A 17,727-nucleotide genomic window follows, 5' to 3' on the forward strand; every position below is an offset into this window, starting at 1 on the left:
CTGTGCAGTGTTGTGTTGTATGTGTCTGCCATCTATTGGACTCACAAGAAACACCACTTGGCAAATTCATGTGACATATTTAGAAATAAGTTCTTATCAATAGAGGTAGATAACTATAATTTATTTTTGACTTTTGCATATTTTAAACTGTTACAGATAAAACTTGAGCTAAGTTTGGATTAAAATATGCATCAATTAAATACAATTAATTTACAATTACATTACAGTTGTTATTAACTCATTATCTCTGTGAATAGAAAATGTTCTAAAGAGATGAACATCTGAGGGACGGGGGGGAAGCATAGCAAGTTGGTAGTGCCCATCTAAAAGAAACATTTTTGTGTTTATGGCAAAGAGGAACGGTGGTTTGTAAAATAGAGGAAAAAAATAAATACCCACAAATGTATTAAAAGAGCTCACTTATATCCTATAACATGTGTTGCGGTCAGAGCTGTTGTAGGACGCCAGGAAAAAGAGGGAGTGGGTGAGTGCAGGAGTCGGCTGAGCACGTGCCTGCAGAGGTCCTCTGGTCTCTGTCTGGGATCAGCCTGCCACACCAGCCCCTGGGCTAGACTCCCATCAGCCCCATACCCTGTCTTCTCTGAGCCAGACACCACCATGACCACTTGTATTGAGAGCTCTGACCGCCATTGTGCCACAGTAGAGTACACAAACAAACAGTGCAGACACACACCGGTCTGCTCTCCTGCCATTACGTCTACTCAAGCCCACTTGGTTTAGTCATACCGTAGGTCTCCATTGCAAGCAGCTCCTTCTTGGCTTGGGATGGAGAATTTGGCAGAAGATATTTGCTCATTTGTCCCCACACATGTATGTGGTTTGGTAACTTTGCTAGGGACTGCTGCCCCAGTCTTTCTTACAGTGGAGCTTCAGAGCAAGCCAGGCCTTTTCTGGGTAATGTCCTCCCACACAGTCTGACTATACAGATTTTTGCTGTTCGTTTCCAGCTGTTTACATCCTTACAATGTGTGTGTGTGGTTTTTTGTGGATTTTGGTATGCACTATAGAAAAGCCGAACATGTGGACATCTTTTATCATCTGTCATCACAGCAGTTCACATTGTTTCATCATTTACTTCCAGCTATTCCCACCTCTTCTCCAAATAGGTCCATACAAAAAAAGTCAGGCTACTCACTTATGTGTCATCCAGAAATAAAACAGTTACATAAAAATGCATGCATTAACCATTTGCTCAGAGTATAGCTTAACGTTGTGCACATGCACATGCACTCACATCCACAGGCACACTGCATTTCTTCTTTCTTTTCATGTTGACCACAAGATTAACCTGCTGCCCTCTATTTCCTCTGAAGAGGATTCCCCCTCCTCCCCTTCAGTAGAGCCTTAAAATCTATCACAGACTTTAGATTCTGATGTATGTGCCCCATCCTTTCTTTGAAGTCTTTAACTGGCCCTGGCCACATTGCAGTCTGATAGCTGGACTGTCGCTTACACATATCCAGCTTTTTTCTGTCTGAGATAAGCCCCTCACCCATCCCAACATCCTTAGTTTTGTCTGGAGAGGGAATATCTGGTTTAAACATAATTTGTCAGGCACAATTAAAAATACAGTTACATGGGTTCAAGTGACTCTGGCCTTTAAGTGTTGCTACCACCTTGTTTCCTATTGTTACTTTGCCATGTAGGAAAATCTTACCTTTCCCAACTTCTAAACTGCAAAAAAATCACAAGTACTGATATGTCTGAATGGTCAAAACCAACTTTAGTACTTGTAATGATGATGGTACTCTAGGCAAAATTATAAAGGATCACTAATGTGATAAAAATACATTTCACATATGCTTACATTTAAAATATTTCTTCACTATTCTGAGCCATCAGGATACAAGGTTTGAATTTTTGGTTTTGTTTAATTCCAGTTTTAGCTTGTAAATCCTGACATCTTTATACTGTTGTCAATTTCATCTCCATGTGTGAATTCTGCCTTATAATATATTTTATTTCAGTCTTTACATCTGTTTCTGAGATCTTAACATTTATGGATTACTTGTATTAAAACAGACAGTAGTGAGCCTTTGAATGACATGAGCCCAAATAATATTTATACTACAGTTGGTATACTATGTTAAGCTAGTAAAGCAATTTTAAATTACTTTGCATTGCATACCTTGTTTTACATTAAAACTGTGTTGGGTATGTCAATGCCAAACATGATGAAGGATAGGAAAAAGGACTGAACCAAAGCTGTTAAAATAACAAACAATTTTGGTCTTCAAATGTTATCAGGAAAAAACAACAGATATAACAAATACTGTAACAAAAAAATAATGTTTATTCCTTTAAAAAAGTTTGTGCACAGTAGGAAAGGAAAGGTAGGTGTTTTAAAAACAGAGGCTTAAACATCATGAAAAGAGTATGGCTGAATGCAATCACCATATCCTTTAACGGCCTCTCCAAATGCATGCACTTTCAATTAAAAAAGTCTTTTTAAAATATAAAGTTTCTTCATATTTGTGCACATAATGCTGAGCTTGTCATCAAAACAAAGTGTATTGCTCTTTTCAGAAGCAGCTAGGAGCATTTCATCTCAGCAACAGTCAAAAGCAATTCCATAGTCAACACATAACATTAAAACCTCAACACTGATATGTCCATTGATATAACAAAACCAATGTGTACAGTGTTGACAATGGATGTCTTATATTGTGATTGTTGGTAAAATCTTGACATTTTCAGAACCAAAACTCTGAGACAAACACATGGACGTTGACGATGTTATGGCCAGAGTCGCCCTGAATTGTCAGGTTGCGCATAGATAGCTTGAGTACTGTCATCGCTGGACCAATCAGAGGCTTCACCTGGCGAACAATACCTGGAAAAGACAAAGATGAATGAGAAAAAGTAGTATGGCTAAATGTGTAGATCCGTGCTAAGCAAGACTACTTGTTGTATCATGACATGTCTCAATAATCTCAATAAACAAAAAAAGAATTATTTTGTTCAGAAGCTTGAGAGTTGGTTATCTTAAGGAGCTACAATCAGTCAGAATAATTTTCCTCAAAGAAACTGTTGTCATTGTGGAGTCTTTTTGTCATTATTTATGTAGTTCTGTGTGTTTTAAATATGGTGTCTTTGTTCACCCTAGTGATATCTAGCTCTGGAGAGTTTGGGTTTATAGTGTTGAGGATCAAAGTGTTTGCTCTTACCTCACTACAATTAAGGACAGTTTGTGATTGTATTTGTAATTTACCAGCAAAAGTGAAAAGACAGTAACATGTAGTCACAAGCTAGTCACAGCTTGCTTTAACTAGCCATTCTTCAGTCGTTAATTTCACATGTCTGATAGCTCTGTCAGCCTTGCATATCCTTAAATTATCTGTCTAGACAGGTTGCATAATAGCTTAGAACATATTTTTGAGTTTCAAGCTTATTTTCTTCCAACTTCAATAACTGAATTTGCAGCATACTATGGTTATACACATCTAGAGTCTTAGGACATGAAGTTTAGTCAAAATTGAATTTATAAACTACTAATTTACAAAAACAGTTGTCTCAAGGATGCTTTATATTGTAAGATAAAGACCCTATAATATTATTATAGAGAAAACCCAACAATCAGACAATCCCCTATGAGCAAGTACTTGGCAAGTGTAGGAAGGAGGAACTCCCTTTTAACAGGAAGAGACATGTGGTGGAACCATGATCAAGGAGGGCCAGCCATCTGTCATGACTTATTCAGGGGTGAGGGTAGAACCTGAAAGCTGAGGGAAGTCCCTTAGCATACTAAACCTTTAAGTTTCTAACCCATAGGTTTTTATCAAAAATCAAAGTCTTAAACCTAATTTAAAAGTACAGTTAATTCTGCTCATGACTGTGCAGCAATGCACAATTCGAACCACATCATCAAGTTCGCCAATGACACGACTGTGGTGGGTCTCATCAGCAAGAACAAGTCAGAATACAGAGAGGAGGTACAACAGCTAATGGACTGGTGAAGAGTTGTCAAGAGCACCAAATTCCTTTGTGTCCACCTGGGGGAGAACCTCCCCTGGCCCCTCAATACCAGCTCCATAACTAAGAAGGCCCAACAGCATCTCTATTTCCCACAGAAGCTGAGAAAAGCCCATCTCCCACCATCCATTCTCACCACCTTCTACAGAGGGACTATAGAGAGCATCCTGAGCACGCACACCTTCATACATCAAGTTGCTTTTTGCATACTTCTCAGTCTTTTGCACATTTCTATTGCACTGTTGTGTCTGCACTGTCTTGTGTCTGTATCATTCTGTTCTGTATGGTGTTGCACTGTCTTTGTTTTGTTTTGTTTGCAATTTTTGCACATTGCACCTTAAGTACTCCGGTGCTTATTGTCTGTTATATGTCATATGTGGCACCATGGTTTGGAGGAACGTTATCTCATTTCACTGTGTACTGTACCACTGCACGTGGTTGGAATGACAATAAAGCCACTTGACTTGACTTGTGTCTTTCCCAAATGCAAACTGGGAGCTGGTTCCATGGGACACAGGGCGAACAGTTGAAAACTGCCTCCCATTCTACTCTTGGAAAGTCTAGGAAACATTAGTAAGCCAGCAGCCTGAAATTGAAGTGGTCTACTGGGATAGTATAATACTATGAGGTCTTTAAGGTAGGATCATTCAGGACTTTATATGTAAGAAAAAGGATTTAACTGTAAGTCAGTGAAGAGAAGCTAATATGTGAGATGTATAATCTTTCCTTCTAGAAGTGCTCTCACTGGGGTACTTTGGATCAACTGCAAGCTTTTCGGGGCACTTTAAAATATCCTGATGATAAGGAATTACAATAGTCCTGCCTAGAAAGAGTAGTATTACAGCAGGATTTTTCAAATTTTAGCAAAACTGTGTAGATGAAAGAAGGCAGACCTAGATATTTGATTAATGTGTCATATCCTATACAAAAATGACTCCAAGATTCCTCACAGTAGTATAAAACTTTGTTAATTTGTCTGGATTTATAACTTTAAAACAATACAGGTTTTTATGTTTTTTAAAGGGACATGTACACAGGAAGCAATTCTGTGGTTCCCTGGTTATATAACCCTCTAATGTATAAGTCAATCAACTGTCACGTGTTAATCAATGATATTATTTGCTCTCACAGGTAGTGGGTTCAACTCCTTCCCTTCAAGTTGAGAAAGTTTTAATTCAGGACCCACTCAGTTTGCATTGTCAGTGGTTAATTTTTTGTTGGGACTCGCAGTCAGAGAATATCATTAAGTATCTACAATCTGGGGCTCACCCCATCACTGCAAATCACTTCCTGTGTGATTAAGACATGTCTGCAGTTTAAATAATTGATTTGTGCCGTTTGGCTTCATTAACAAAGATGACTATCATTTGAACGACACAAACTTTGTAGTATTTTTTTTATATCTACTAAAGGTTTTATGTATTAAATGAAAACTATTGGACCCAGCACAAAACCTTGTGGAACTCCATGACTAGGTTTCATTTGTGAAGAAGACTTTTTTATACAAAAAAATGGGAATCTATCGGATAAATATAATTCAAACCAGCCAGTGCATTTTCATTAATACTAATGGTGTACACTATTCCCTGTAGTAAAATGTAGTAAAAAGTTTCTGCCCACAGTCCAGTGTGCTAGATTGTTAACTTCTACGTCTAGGGTATACCTTATGTTTTACCATCCACTGACTGAGATCTATTGATCCATCCACAAAAAAGGGATGAATCAATAGATGTTTCTTCAGTAGGAAATATTTAACTGTTCATTAATCAGGCTTTTGAGCAACAGATTTGGGAGTTTTTTAGCTCCTATTCTTCACTGTCTGTGCAATCAGGCCTGTCAACTCAAAACAAAAAGTCAAACTGAATATGCAGAGATTCTATGTTCTCTCCCTCCTTTTCTCTCACAATGCAACGATTAATAAATTATAAAGTGTGTATGTGACTTGTTTTCTGTCTTGAGATTTTGGCCTAGATATTGACCAGCAAACCTATTAAAAACAGAGCATGTTAACTACCAGACACCGTGATGGTAATAGATGCTACTGTAGAAACAAATATTTATAGTTAAAGATCACTATAGCAAATGAAAAGTTCTGAATAACAAAGTAAAGTGAGGCACAGTTCAAACCACCGCACGCAAAGCTAACATATCACAACTCTATCAAAACTATGTCATTGAGAATAGAGTGGAGGCTGGAAGTTGGGTCGATCTTTAAAGAACAGTGAAGTAATCATCAATGAATATTGAATAGTATTTATTGCTTAAAATGCGTTTCCCTACTTTTTTGGCATCAGCTGATCAATTTAGATGAGTTTCAAATAACCTGTGCTGTTAATGAGCCAAAGATCTGCCAATGAACAACCCCATAAACAGAAGACACAGTGATATCATGGTAAAACAGATGGAAGAATAAACATACTGCAACAGAGCATTACTGAATCCCCATGGAATTCATTGGGTGCTCTTTTTAAGTGAACATGCGATTAGAGGGGGGAAAAATGCCAGTGTTTACACAAGCTGTCAACAGACTTTTCTCTGCAGAGGGCTGGGGACATTTTAGCTCTGGCCTGTTTGAACAGCTATCGGTGGTGTAGTCAGGCAGCACAATCACCACACTGTCCTCCTATCACACCTTCAGCCGCCCTCTTTCTTTTTCCCCATTTACTTCTGCTTCTCATACTCATCTGAGTCAGTAACATGTTAAAGCCTTTAGTAGGATGACTCAAGAGTTTAACTCAGCATGGATCAAAATGACAGATCACTGCCTAGATCACTATGAATTATGAGGCTCTTTCCTGTGGTACTTGTAAAAAAAAAAGGCAGTAAAATCCATTTGGTTGTCATTCACTACAGGGCAAATGATGATCCATTATGAGCCATGCACTGGGTCCTGTGGGACACTGGCATTGTATGATGGCCCCCCACTCACATATTCGCCTTTTTTTCCCTCCCTTCTCTTCCCTTCCTGAGGGGGGCTGGCGTTTGTGGCACCATCACTGTGGCCCACAAGGCTAAATGAGTCCCATGTGTTTGATGGAGGGGAGCAGTTGCAGTCACGCGATACAGCCATGGAGGCATTTCTCCAGGAATCGATCTTTAACTCTGGGAGGGGCAAGCTATAGGAACTTAGACTGGCGTCTCTCCTTCTCTCTGTCACTTTATTTTGCTCTCTTGTCCTTCTCTGAGCCAGGAATGTGGGCACACAACAGATTCCAGCAGATTCTGGTGATAAGCACTTGGAGAAGTGTGGAATGGGGCCCACTTCTACCAGGGTTGCCCCTTGTTTTAGTGTTTTGGGATTCTGTTGCGTAGTGACACTAAAGGGGCCCGGGTCTGAGATTTTATTGTTTCCAAACCATTAGCGTTGTCAGAGAGAACTAACCTTTTCTTAAACCTAACAACAGCTGCAATATTAAGAAAATAACTGACATGGAAAAAGAGATTGGATTTTGAGTTGGAAAATTATTTTCAGACATAAGCCAGCTGAGATGGCATGCAATGCCAGTGGAGTTAATCAGTGCAAAGGTTCATTCTTTGCTCATTTGCTTAAATCAAACGAGATCTGATCAAAAGCTTCCGTCCTGGGATGAGCAATCATGCAATGAAGATGAGTAAGTTGTTATGAGCACAATATGGACCACCGCAAGGACAGATGGGTTTAAGTCCACATTAAGGGCATTTTTAAAAAATGTTATTATTGCATTAATTGTGGCCTATATCTAATTACAGCTAAACACTTATAATCAGGGCCAGCTGAGGTTAAGTTTTCCATTAAAACTCCAGAGGATGGTTTCCGTGAAAAGTAAAACCAAAAAAATCTTACCACATAAATAAATAACAAAAACACAGAGACTAAACTAAAATTTATTTAAGGCATCTAAACAAGGCTATGTGGTATGTGTGTCGGCCCCATTAGAGTTTTGTAAATTTGTTTGTGGTCTAATTAGCACATGCAGAGTGCAAAAGTGTGCTGTCCGGACTTTTTGCAATGGCTCGTCCAAATCCTTCAGTTTTCTCAGAGCATTTGAAAAGAAACATGAACCATGGTTCAGGGTTCCTCGCTTCAGATTTTGGAATTTCTTTTAATCCTATATATGTTCATCTATATAAGATGTGCCACAGTTATCTTGCACACCTCATGTGAACTATTTTTTGTGAACCTTGAGGACAAGAAAGGGTCATTATGTCATTACACTGTGGGCTTAAGCGCCCAACTCTGCACGAAGTAGCGTGATACCGTAGTCGTTTTACATGACCTCTCGGAAGCCTCAGCGAAATCCCAACATGATGACTTTGTGTTTCCGTGAGCTTCCCATCAAAAGCACAGTGGTATCCTCAGTGAAGGCAAAGCATCAGCTAACAGCTGGGCCTCAACGCACTCACAGCGAACCTGAGGTGAAACCACAACCACATACGCATCTTTAACATTTCTTCCAAGCTATAAGGCAAAAGGCCAACATCCACATAACAGGTTGACTTTGATTTGCTGCAATGCCACCTGAGATTCATATAAATAAATACGGGAAGGTTTTCAAACCTCTACAGCTGACAGCATGCCCTGTGACTGGGTTGCAAAGTTGCAAAGTAATGCCGGAAAAGTTTGTGGTGTCTTTCCAATTCACTGAAGTATCTGCCGCAGGGTGCAAAGGTGACCCCACTGGTTTTTAACAGCCACCATCACACTAAACCCTAACAGCTGTACAGTTTGTCCACTCTCCAGAAGCATCCCACCACACAATAAAGTAGCCTCCCATGAAGAAAACAGTCCTAAATAAACACAGTAGTAGCAGAGACGCTGCCCCCAAAACAAAGTGAAGCAAATGCCAGGAGGCATTTGTCATCCTTCATGGCCACGAGGTCTGCAATATTGAAGGGTTACATGTAAACAGTACAATTTCGGGGTTTTCTGGTTTCTACAACTCAGCAAGGAAGTGTATGACAAAATCCAAAATGAACGGGTTTAACACCAGAGACAAATGAAAAGTATGCATTGGCTTCACCGCAGTATTGTATAATGACATGCTGGTTGTGGCGCTATGCATGCTCACTGCAGTTAAACCCCTGGAGAGCATCCAGGTGCTGTACAAAGTTCCAGTATACAAAGAGGGTACTGGAGGACATTCTTGAGCACCCTCACTGTAGTAACTGTGAGATCATCCGGATCTCTCACTGATGTACCAAGTGCATCTCTTACTGATTCACAGCTGCTGGCATTTGTATAAACAGAGCAAAGAGTGGTTTCTTTTTCAATAACTCTTTTTTACTGCCTGAAAGGTTTTCTCCATAAAAACTCGAAGGCAAGCCAAAGAAATTGCTAACTAGCTCCCTTGTTACCCCATTAGTAAAACAAGCAATTTCAGTTTTGATAACCCTTCAGTTTGGCTGAAATATAATACATTCAAATGTCCCGGCGCGGCAGGATAATCAACTGTACGAAGACAGCGTACAGACCCCTCAGGGTCTGACTTTGTATTTATCTTCTGACTGGTGCACTGATGGCCACTCAGGTCAGGCTGTCCAAACACAACTCTGACCACTCCAAAGAGGGAGTGGGACCCATGTATACCCCATCCATGTCTGTGTGGCTTGGTATTTTAAGGCCAATTAACAGTGATTCACTGTTGGACAGTGGCACGCATGGGCTGTGACATCACTGAAGTGGCCTTAGGGAACTGGTTGGTTCTTTTCTTGGACTTTCTGTTTTAGCAGTTGTGGGCCAGAGCAGCTGAGATGACATAACATGCACCATTATCTTTACCACAACCTTTGCACTACATTACAACTGACCTTTCAAAGCGAAAAACCATAGCTCAGGGGCATAAAATAGACTTGAATGTAGACTAAATGGATAAAAGCGTATGTGAGGAAAAACTGCCCCTGTTTGCATTTTAAATCATTGCACTTTATTATGCATTAGAACTGAAGTATACCGTGTGTTCGTGAGCTTTTAGCGCACTTTGCTATCTATCTGGGTAAGTCACATCATGAGCGTGGATTAAAAACAGGCATTAATTTTGGGAATTGAGTGGTTAACTAAACACAGTTGGTTTTTCTTAAAAACACAGTGCTTGAAAGCAAAGAGTAATGATGAGTGTAAATTAAATGGATCACCAAAGCAGGGGAGATAAGTGTATCATGATGAATTATTGCGACAGTTTTATTGCAAGCAATGTGTACTATATGTGTTCACACAAGTGTCTTGGTAACTTGACTTACTGACTGGGTACGCAGAATGTCTGTGCGAGCTTGACATTGCTGCATCGCTATCTCTTCATCAGTACATTTGAATGCGGTGGACCACCCGAGCGGAGCGCTGTGTGTTTGATTGTGGGATTACTGTGTGGAGGAGAACGTGTTTTGATTAGCCATACTGTAATCTCCCGACAGGGATTCTTCGTGGGCTTGGCGCACTCTGGTGGGCCGGTCGCTGCCGTGTAAAGATCCAGCCAAATAACAGCCTCGCTCGAAGCAGAGCGGCGTGTTGTCTGCTTATCTCCACAGCTGTCCTCAGCTTCTCACCAGCAACAGCCACAAGGCAGAGCTGCAGGCTTCACTGGCTCAGAGGCAGTCATGTCTCACACAGAAGGTTCACATTCCACCAGTCACTGTGGACGGCAGCATCGAAGACCACGACTACCTGCACAGAGGCGCTTTGTCCATGGCTACCTCACTTGCTGCCAACATCGTGCCAATGGGAGTGCGAAAGATATTTATCTCTGGACATCATATAAACCACTAAGGCATATTTCCACCTGCCTTTCAAACTGGAATGGAATTTAGCCCCAGCGTCTCAAACTCACAGATTCTCTACATCATGGCTGTGATTCATAAACAAAGTCATTACGTAATCTGTTGCCATCCAGCAAGATAAACATCAATACTACACAATAAAATCTGTTTTTCCAACTTAAAGGAAGAAGAAATGCAGACAGCAATGATTAATGGCACATTAAAATCCTTCCATGACAAATAATTACTCATGAAGAGGAGTCATTTGAACAAATCCAAGGCATGACTAAATGTGTGGTGACTGGTTCATTCAATGGTTGGCTACTGATTGTGTTGTACATTGGATTTACACACAAGGATCCTGGTCAGGGGTTTGGCTGTGTCAACTGAAAGTGGAGATTGCATAGCATAAGAGCTGTGGCTGAATGTATAGTTACTTATAGTTAAAGCGGTCACATGAAGAAAAGCCTTCTCAGTAACAGTTAAAGTCAAAAGAACGCTTCCATGCTCTCTGAGCTGGCCTTGATACGTGGTGATAGAAAAAGCATGACCATTCTTGGATGATAGTTCGCTGGTAGACAATCAAACAAGGGAACTACCAGCATTTTATTAACACCTCAAACCACGCTCGTGCTTCCAGCTGAAGCCACCGAGCCAGTGTTTTTAAAAGCAGGATTCATCTACCCTCCCGCTGACTGCCAGAGTCAATCACCCCGTCATCAACCCGACTCAAACAACCTGCCCCTAATCAAAATCAATGACTGCTTCCAACACTTTTTGACGGGTGACAAATAAAACACTTTGGAGAATCTGGTGTTTGTCTACCTGAAGAGATGTTTTTTTGTGTGGTCGCTGTCGCGCTACTGCTGTGGTCATCCTGGGAATTTGTCCACGTCTGATTGGTTGTGATTATGTTTTCCAAGTGCTGAGGGATGTCTTTGTTTGCACAGATGCATCAGGGTTGTTATCCAGATGTGACAGAGCTGTTGAAGCCAGTGATGGATGACCGGGAACTATGAAAGAGCGGTGTGGTTCTTACATTGTGGTGTGTTCTCAGCCAGTGCTGTACATGTGCGTGTGTGTGCTTGCGCGTGTATGCGTCCGTGCATATGTCTACGGCTACACCGCATGCATGTGCGCGCTTTTAAAGTTGATGGGTTTTAAAATAGGGAGTGAAAGGGAAAAGAGCAGCAGCCAATCAGACCTTTTTAAGAATCACTTTTTTTCGAGTTAGCAACAGATTCTGTGGACTGCTAATTGCCTCTTTTGTCCCGTTCAATAACACAAAAAGTGGCCAAAAATAATGACCGAAGTCAGTTTGAGTTCACACACTTGTTCATTAGTGGAGCCTCAATGTCTGCTACTCTTCACATCCCACCAAGCTGTAATACCACTGTTGGAGACACACTGGAGATACTGGAAACTAAGCTTCCTTAAGTGACACGTCAGCTAGCCTCACAATGGTTATGCAACAGCTGCATCTGTGAGCCAAAGCACCAGCAGCACAACCCACTAAATAAAACCAAGAGGGCCTTCATCACACCATGGACGCCACACTTCACAGCAAGTAGTCAGTGACCAAAGGTTCCAGTGCGCAGGGCCTCAATTTGGATACGTGATGGGCAACTGGTGCTAACATGCAAGAGCTGCATCCAATAAGCATCCAATGGGTTTGGGAGAGAAGTGGCTCCTCACAAACAGGCCTTTCATGTGGTCGTCAGTTTAAGTGCTCTAATGCTCGGCGAGACACTGAGGCCTAGTGCAGGGAAATGGAACAATACATTTAACCACATGAAGCACAGCGCCCAGGATTACTTCTGCACATATTTTCTCTCTCCCGGCCTCTTTGACTGAACTGCAGTCTCTCGCTTTGTCTTTCTCTCCATACGCTTTTGCTCTCTTCGCTCTCCCTCGCGCAAACACACGCTGCCCCTGCAAATGAGCACCGCTATAAACAGGGAATTTCTCCTAAACCCTCTTTATACACATGCACACAGACGTGCACAGTGGATGACACATTACAAAACAGAGCTTATCGTTCATGTAGAATTACACCGTTGTGCATTCCAAGAAAAATACACCACTCGCAAGACAGTGCAATATAATTATAATTGGTTTTACAGGAATTTATGTGAATTATTGCTGGTGATAAACTGTTTTTTTTTTCTCTCCCATGTCTTTGGGTGTATTTGATAAGTACACATCTGTTTCTGCAAGTGCATGAAAGAGGAACACTTGCGTGCTCGCACCAGTCTGGCCTTAACCAGTGACAGCCACACACTCTCTCCTCCTCCTTCCCTCCCTTTAATTCTGTAAAGACAGATGTGCATACTGACAAGCCATCCCTTCATCCATCACTCGGAGAAGAAGAACAAGGAGAAAAGGAAGAAACTATACTTCATCTACCAACCCTGCCTGCATCTCAACACACCAACTAAACAAAAACACCTAAGCAGGTCCAACAATGTGTCATCTCAGGGCTGAGAACGCCCTCATCCTCCCTCAGCCAAGGCTCAGTTCTGCTCCTCTACAGACACCACCAGTAGCCTTGGGTCACCACCACACTAAAGTATACCAATGGCTTCTACCCAAACATGTGTTGTTGTTACACACCGCTGGAGATGGTATCTGCTGCTCCTACTTGAAACTGTGCAAATCCTTTTTTTTTTTGTGCATAGTGGCAGCTACTGACCAGGTAGTTATGATGAATTGCCTGTCAACAGCAATTAATCATGCACACATGCATACGAACACACAAATGTAGATTTATGCCCTCTATTCTTGCACGTTCAGGCCACCATAACTTATTGTGGAAAATAATGATCTTTGGGATAAGCATAGCCATGGATAAGTGAATTAAATGGTACTTTGCTTAACCACAAGACTGTGAAAACCGATGCCAAATATTTGGTCAGGCAGAAACAGGCCTTTGTCTGTCTCAGAGAGCCACTCAGAGGACAGCTCGCCGAGCACAGAGACACGAGGAGCCCCCGTGAAGACGATGACAGCTACATGATGCCACCACGCTGCAACGACCATAACAAGCTGCGTCAGATGTACTTATGTCAATACATTCATCGCAGATATATTTTTGTGCTGTTTTGTTCTTGCACTTTTTAAATGCACACATGTGCGTTTGATTTGTTGTAAAATAGATATATATATTTCAAAATGAGATGAGGTCAGAAAAACCACCTCCTTTGTCAAAAAGAAAATGCAATTTCCAGTCACAGAGACCATCGGGTGGTATGTGTTACACGTTAAAGTCACCCTTGTCTGAATGTGCTATTGGTTCACCCAGACAAGCAAAAAATACCCTGTACTCACCCACATACAGCCCATTCTCCACTCGCTTGATGATGTCGAAGGCGTTGTCCACGTTGCCCTCCAGGATGTCAAACTTGACATCGTAACTCCCGAAGTTATAGGACCCGTAGGCTGGCACTGTTGTTCTCAGGAAGACGATCTCTGATGAATTATTCAGGGAGAAGAAGTTAAGACAGTGGGATTGCTGTGCAAAGCCGGTCCCAACTGTTGTTTTTTCTGAATTTAATTTTTTTTTAAAGAAATACAATAAAGTGTGTGATGACAGTGCTTGTGTTCATGATAGTCAGAGAAACCTTAAGGATTTTTAGCACTAGTTCTTTACACTCCAATTCAGGACATATGAGGAATGACAAGAAGTGACACTGAGAACGGTTGTGTCTGAAACACACACTGCATGACAGCCAAAAGATGCTTATCAGCTGTCGCAACCTGCAAATGATTACAGTTGTTACATATGTGGCAGCACTTCTCTGGGGACAGCCAGCTAAAACTGTCTTCCACTGAGGACTTCATGGAAAAGCTCATTTGGGTGTCAGAGGCAGCTGTACGGATTCTGACAACTGTACAGAAAGCAGTTGATGGGAGCTCAGAGATTAAAGCAGATAAAATTAAGATAATAATAATAATAATAATAATAATAATAATAATGACACTGAAAAGAAAGTCTTTAGATTTGGAAAGAAAGATAAACATTTTTTAAACTTGGTAATGCTAAAGGAATTCTTCCAGTCCAGAAAAAAATTTATAGTCATGGTAAAAAGAAAACGCACCTCTGACAGTTTAGTGTATCAAGACATAATATTATTTATTTTTTTTAAATCATCTGGTTTAGAATAGGTGTTAAAATTATTCAAGAACAACATGATATGAACAAAAACACTTGACATATTAATCATTATATTCCATAAAAATTAATCCAAAATGCAGAAGCAGTGAAAAACTAAGGAATTAAGAGGGTATACATGTAAATAGCAGCCACATGCTGTTAAATCAAATGTACTGTATGTGTTGTTGTTCATCTGAGGTTGGATTGAAAGACCTGCTAAGGTCTTTTTTTTATTATTATTATGACCGAGGCAACTGTATATCTGTGTGACACATATGTGAAACAGGAGAGGAGGAGGAAATGAAAGTCAGTAGAAGTAGAGTACATGTGTGTGAATGAGAGGGAGACAGGTGTAAAAGGGAACAGGCAAGGAGTGGAGATAGTGAAGGTAGATTTTAGGTGGAGTTTAAATGCCAATGCACAGTCCAACCCAATGCACAGTGCAGATGAGAGATGAAGAGAAGAGGGAAGGCATGGTGGAGACAAGTGTCAGGGGTTATTTTGTGACAGAAGAATAGCAGCAAAGATGAAAAGAATGGTTTACCAAATGATGTATATTTTGGTGATGGCGACTTTAACAAAAAGACAGGAGGCCAAACTGGATGTGGCAGGGCTGTAAATGCTAATGCGTTGGTAGTGAGCAGGGAGGACAGAATTAGAAATGAGTACATTAGAGAGACAGCTCGGGTTGAGCAGTTTGGAGACAGTTAAGAGGTTTGGACACATGCTGAATGAAAATAATAAGAAGATATGTATATAAAACAGCAGCCAATCGCTTAGCTTCAGAGACCACAAGATCTAGCGGCACATTGAAAACCTTTTTCTTTAAATAGAAAGAAACCCTCTTGTGTTTAGTGCTTTATTTACTGGATTATGTGCGTTTTGTGTGACTATTCAAAGAATAGTCATGTACCTACCCTCAGGCCTTGGTAGTTCTCTGAAAGTAGGGAGGGAAATGAAGGTGTGTGACACTGAGTGTGTGGGGTCCAGAACGCAGGCGATGTTATTGGGCTGACAGGACTTTATACAGCGAACAACTTCAGACCGTTCAAGCCTCGCCGCTCTGAAGAAGTGAACAAACATACTTACCCACCAAAAACAAAACAAAAAATAATTGGAAAAGAAAACATGCACAGTCTCTGACCTTTTAGGTTCTGCTTGCTTAAAGCTAACCACCTTAGAACAATCAGGGCAGCGCGATGCTGTTGCACAAACACTATTTGAATGAGGCAGAAGGGGCACTGAATGTAGCGCTCGGCACAAGAAAACAATCAAATTCTTCAAATTCTATGTGGTTTGGAAGAATAATAAACCAACAATGGCTAAGGCTCATGCCGCAGTCAAACTTTGTAGCTTGTGGAGACTTGTGCTGTCATTGATGTCTTTCTGATGCACTATTTCAAGCTGTGTGGGAAATGAATTACTACATTCAGAGAATGATCCACAACCTGCTCAGGAAAATATTTGGATTTGCAGAGCATCCCCGGCTTCACATCAGATAATCTCTTGAGGAGGATTTATGGGGAAAGGGAGTGTTCTAAAAGACTCCTAAATTGTAAGCCACATGACTAGACAACTCCCCAGCCTCTCCCCAGGGCAGCTCTCATCCTATTATTTAGGGCTTTGTTTATTCCACAGACTAATCAGTGACAGGTCGGAGGGATTGGAGTGCCTCTACTGGCTCCTAAAGCTAACGCCACCTGAAACATCACTATTAACTACCTGTCTGCTACATAAGACAGCGTTTTTAGAGAGGTTTCTAAGGCATTAGCAACCCCATAAATCAAGAGTTTGAAAACTTGTGATCATTTGGGAACTTTTGGAACAAAATAAAAGCCTTGATTATGACATTCAAGATGTTAAACTCAAGCTGAGCCTTGCTTGAGTTTAACAAAGGAGGCAAGTCAGTACACGGTTACACTGGGTTATGAAAACATCCATGTTGTCATGTATAAGTCCAGTTAATGTGCATGGCAGCCATATAGCCACACTGTGAGTCATGCCCGTGGATCTCTGGCGCTCCTCGGGGGACCTATCTGCTGCAGCTCAAAGCTCAAGCCCAAGCTTGGGTTGCAGGGCTCCTTTCATGGAGAGCGAGGAGAGAAGCCCCTGACAAAAAGTCAAGCCACCACTGGGTAGGGGCTTGTAATTAGCAATTAGCGGCGGGTCCAGGTTTTGCTCTGCTCTGGGCCAAACCCACAAAATGTTCTCCTAGTTTATAATACCACGGCCTGAGCTGCAGAAAGACCCAAGTGGGGCTCTAGAGGATGAGGTGAAAGCTGTTGGGGTAGAGAGTAAATTTATGAGAAGATAATGACCTAGAGCGAACTGCCCCCCCAACCCTAACCCTTTTACACTCAGATGGGCTCTTCAAAGCAGAGGCATCAGTTCAAGGTAATTACAGTTCAGTGTAAAAACAAAAAAAACTTCTACGTGTTCATTTGTGAATATGTGTGCATTTATGTCATGCACACACACTTGGACACACATGAACATATGCGCGCCTTCTCCATGTCCCCATGCCTCACGTGGCCCAGCCCAGGAGAAAAAACCCCAATATTCTCAGACCAGAAAGAAAAACAGACTTTTTTGGATGAAAGTCTTCTGGTCAAGTGTAGGGCCTTTTATTTTTTTGGTAATTATTATTTATAGTCAGCACATTGATAACGCCCCAACACAAACACTGCAGGGCATCATTCATTTTGTGCGCGGTGATGTTGCTGTACCGCAAATTGTTCAGACCACCGGCCAGAGCCCAGAGCCCCATAACTCAATGTCAAAAGGGGAGGAAAAAACTCCTGTACGCCACTAGACTCTTATTTTAAGGCTATCCCCAACAGGGACCAAGTGCA

General features: G+C 41.3%; 1 protein-coding gene across 2 annotated transcripts in view; it reads right to left on the minus strand.

Annotated features, from left to right (window-relative positions):
* Positions 1-2,291: 2,291 nt before the first annotated feature.
* fbln1 (fibulin 1) overlaps positions 2,292-17,727 on the minus strand; it is a 33,127-nt gene continuing 17,691 nt past the window's right edge. For both annotated transcript variants that reach the window (XM_040026231.1, XM_040026230.1), the window contains 3 exons: positions 15,793-15,938; positions 14,050-14,190; positions 2,292-2,854 (listed from right to left, as the gene is read on the minus strand). In XM_040026231.1, the coding sequence (XP_039882165.1) occupies positions 2,715-2,854; positions 14,050-14,190; positions 15,793-15,938 (427 nt within the window). In that variant the 3' untranslated portion in view covers positions 2,292-2,714. The remainder of the gene's footprint in view (positions 2,855-14,049; positions 14,191-15,792; positions 15,939-17,727) is intronic.

The sequence above is a fragment of the Simochromis diagramma genome, unplaced genomic scaffold (genome assembly GCF_900408965.1).
Source record: "Simochromis diagramma unplaced genomic scaffold, fSimDia1.1 OVJJ01000293.1, whole genome shotgun sequence".
Taxonomy (NCBI): domain Eukaryota; kingdom Metazoa; phylum Chordata; class Actinopteri; order Cichliformes; family Cichlidae; genus Simochromis; species Simochromis diagramma.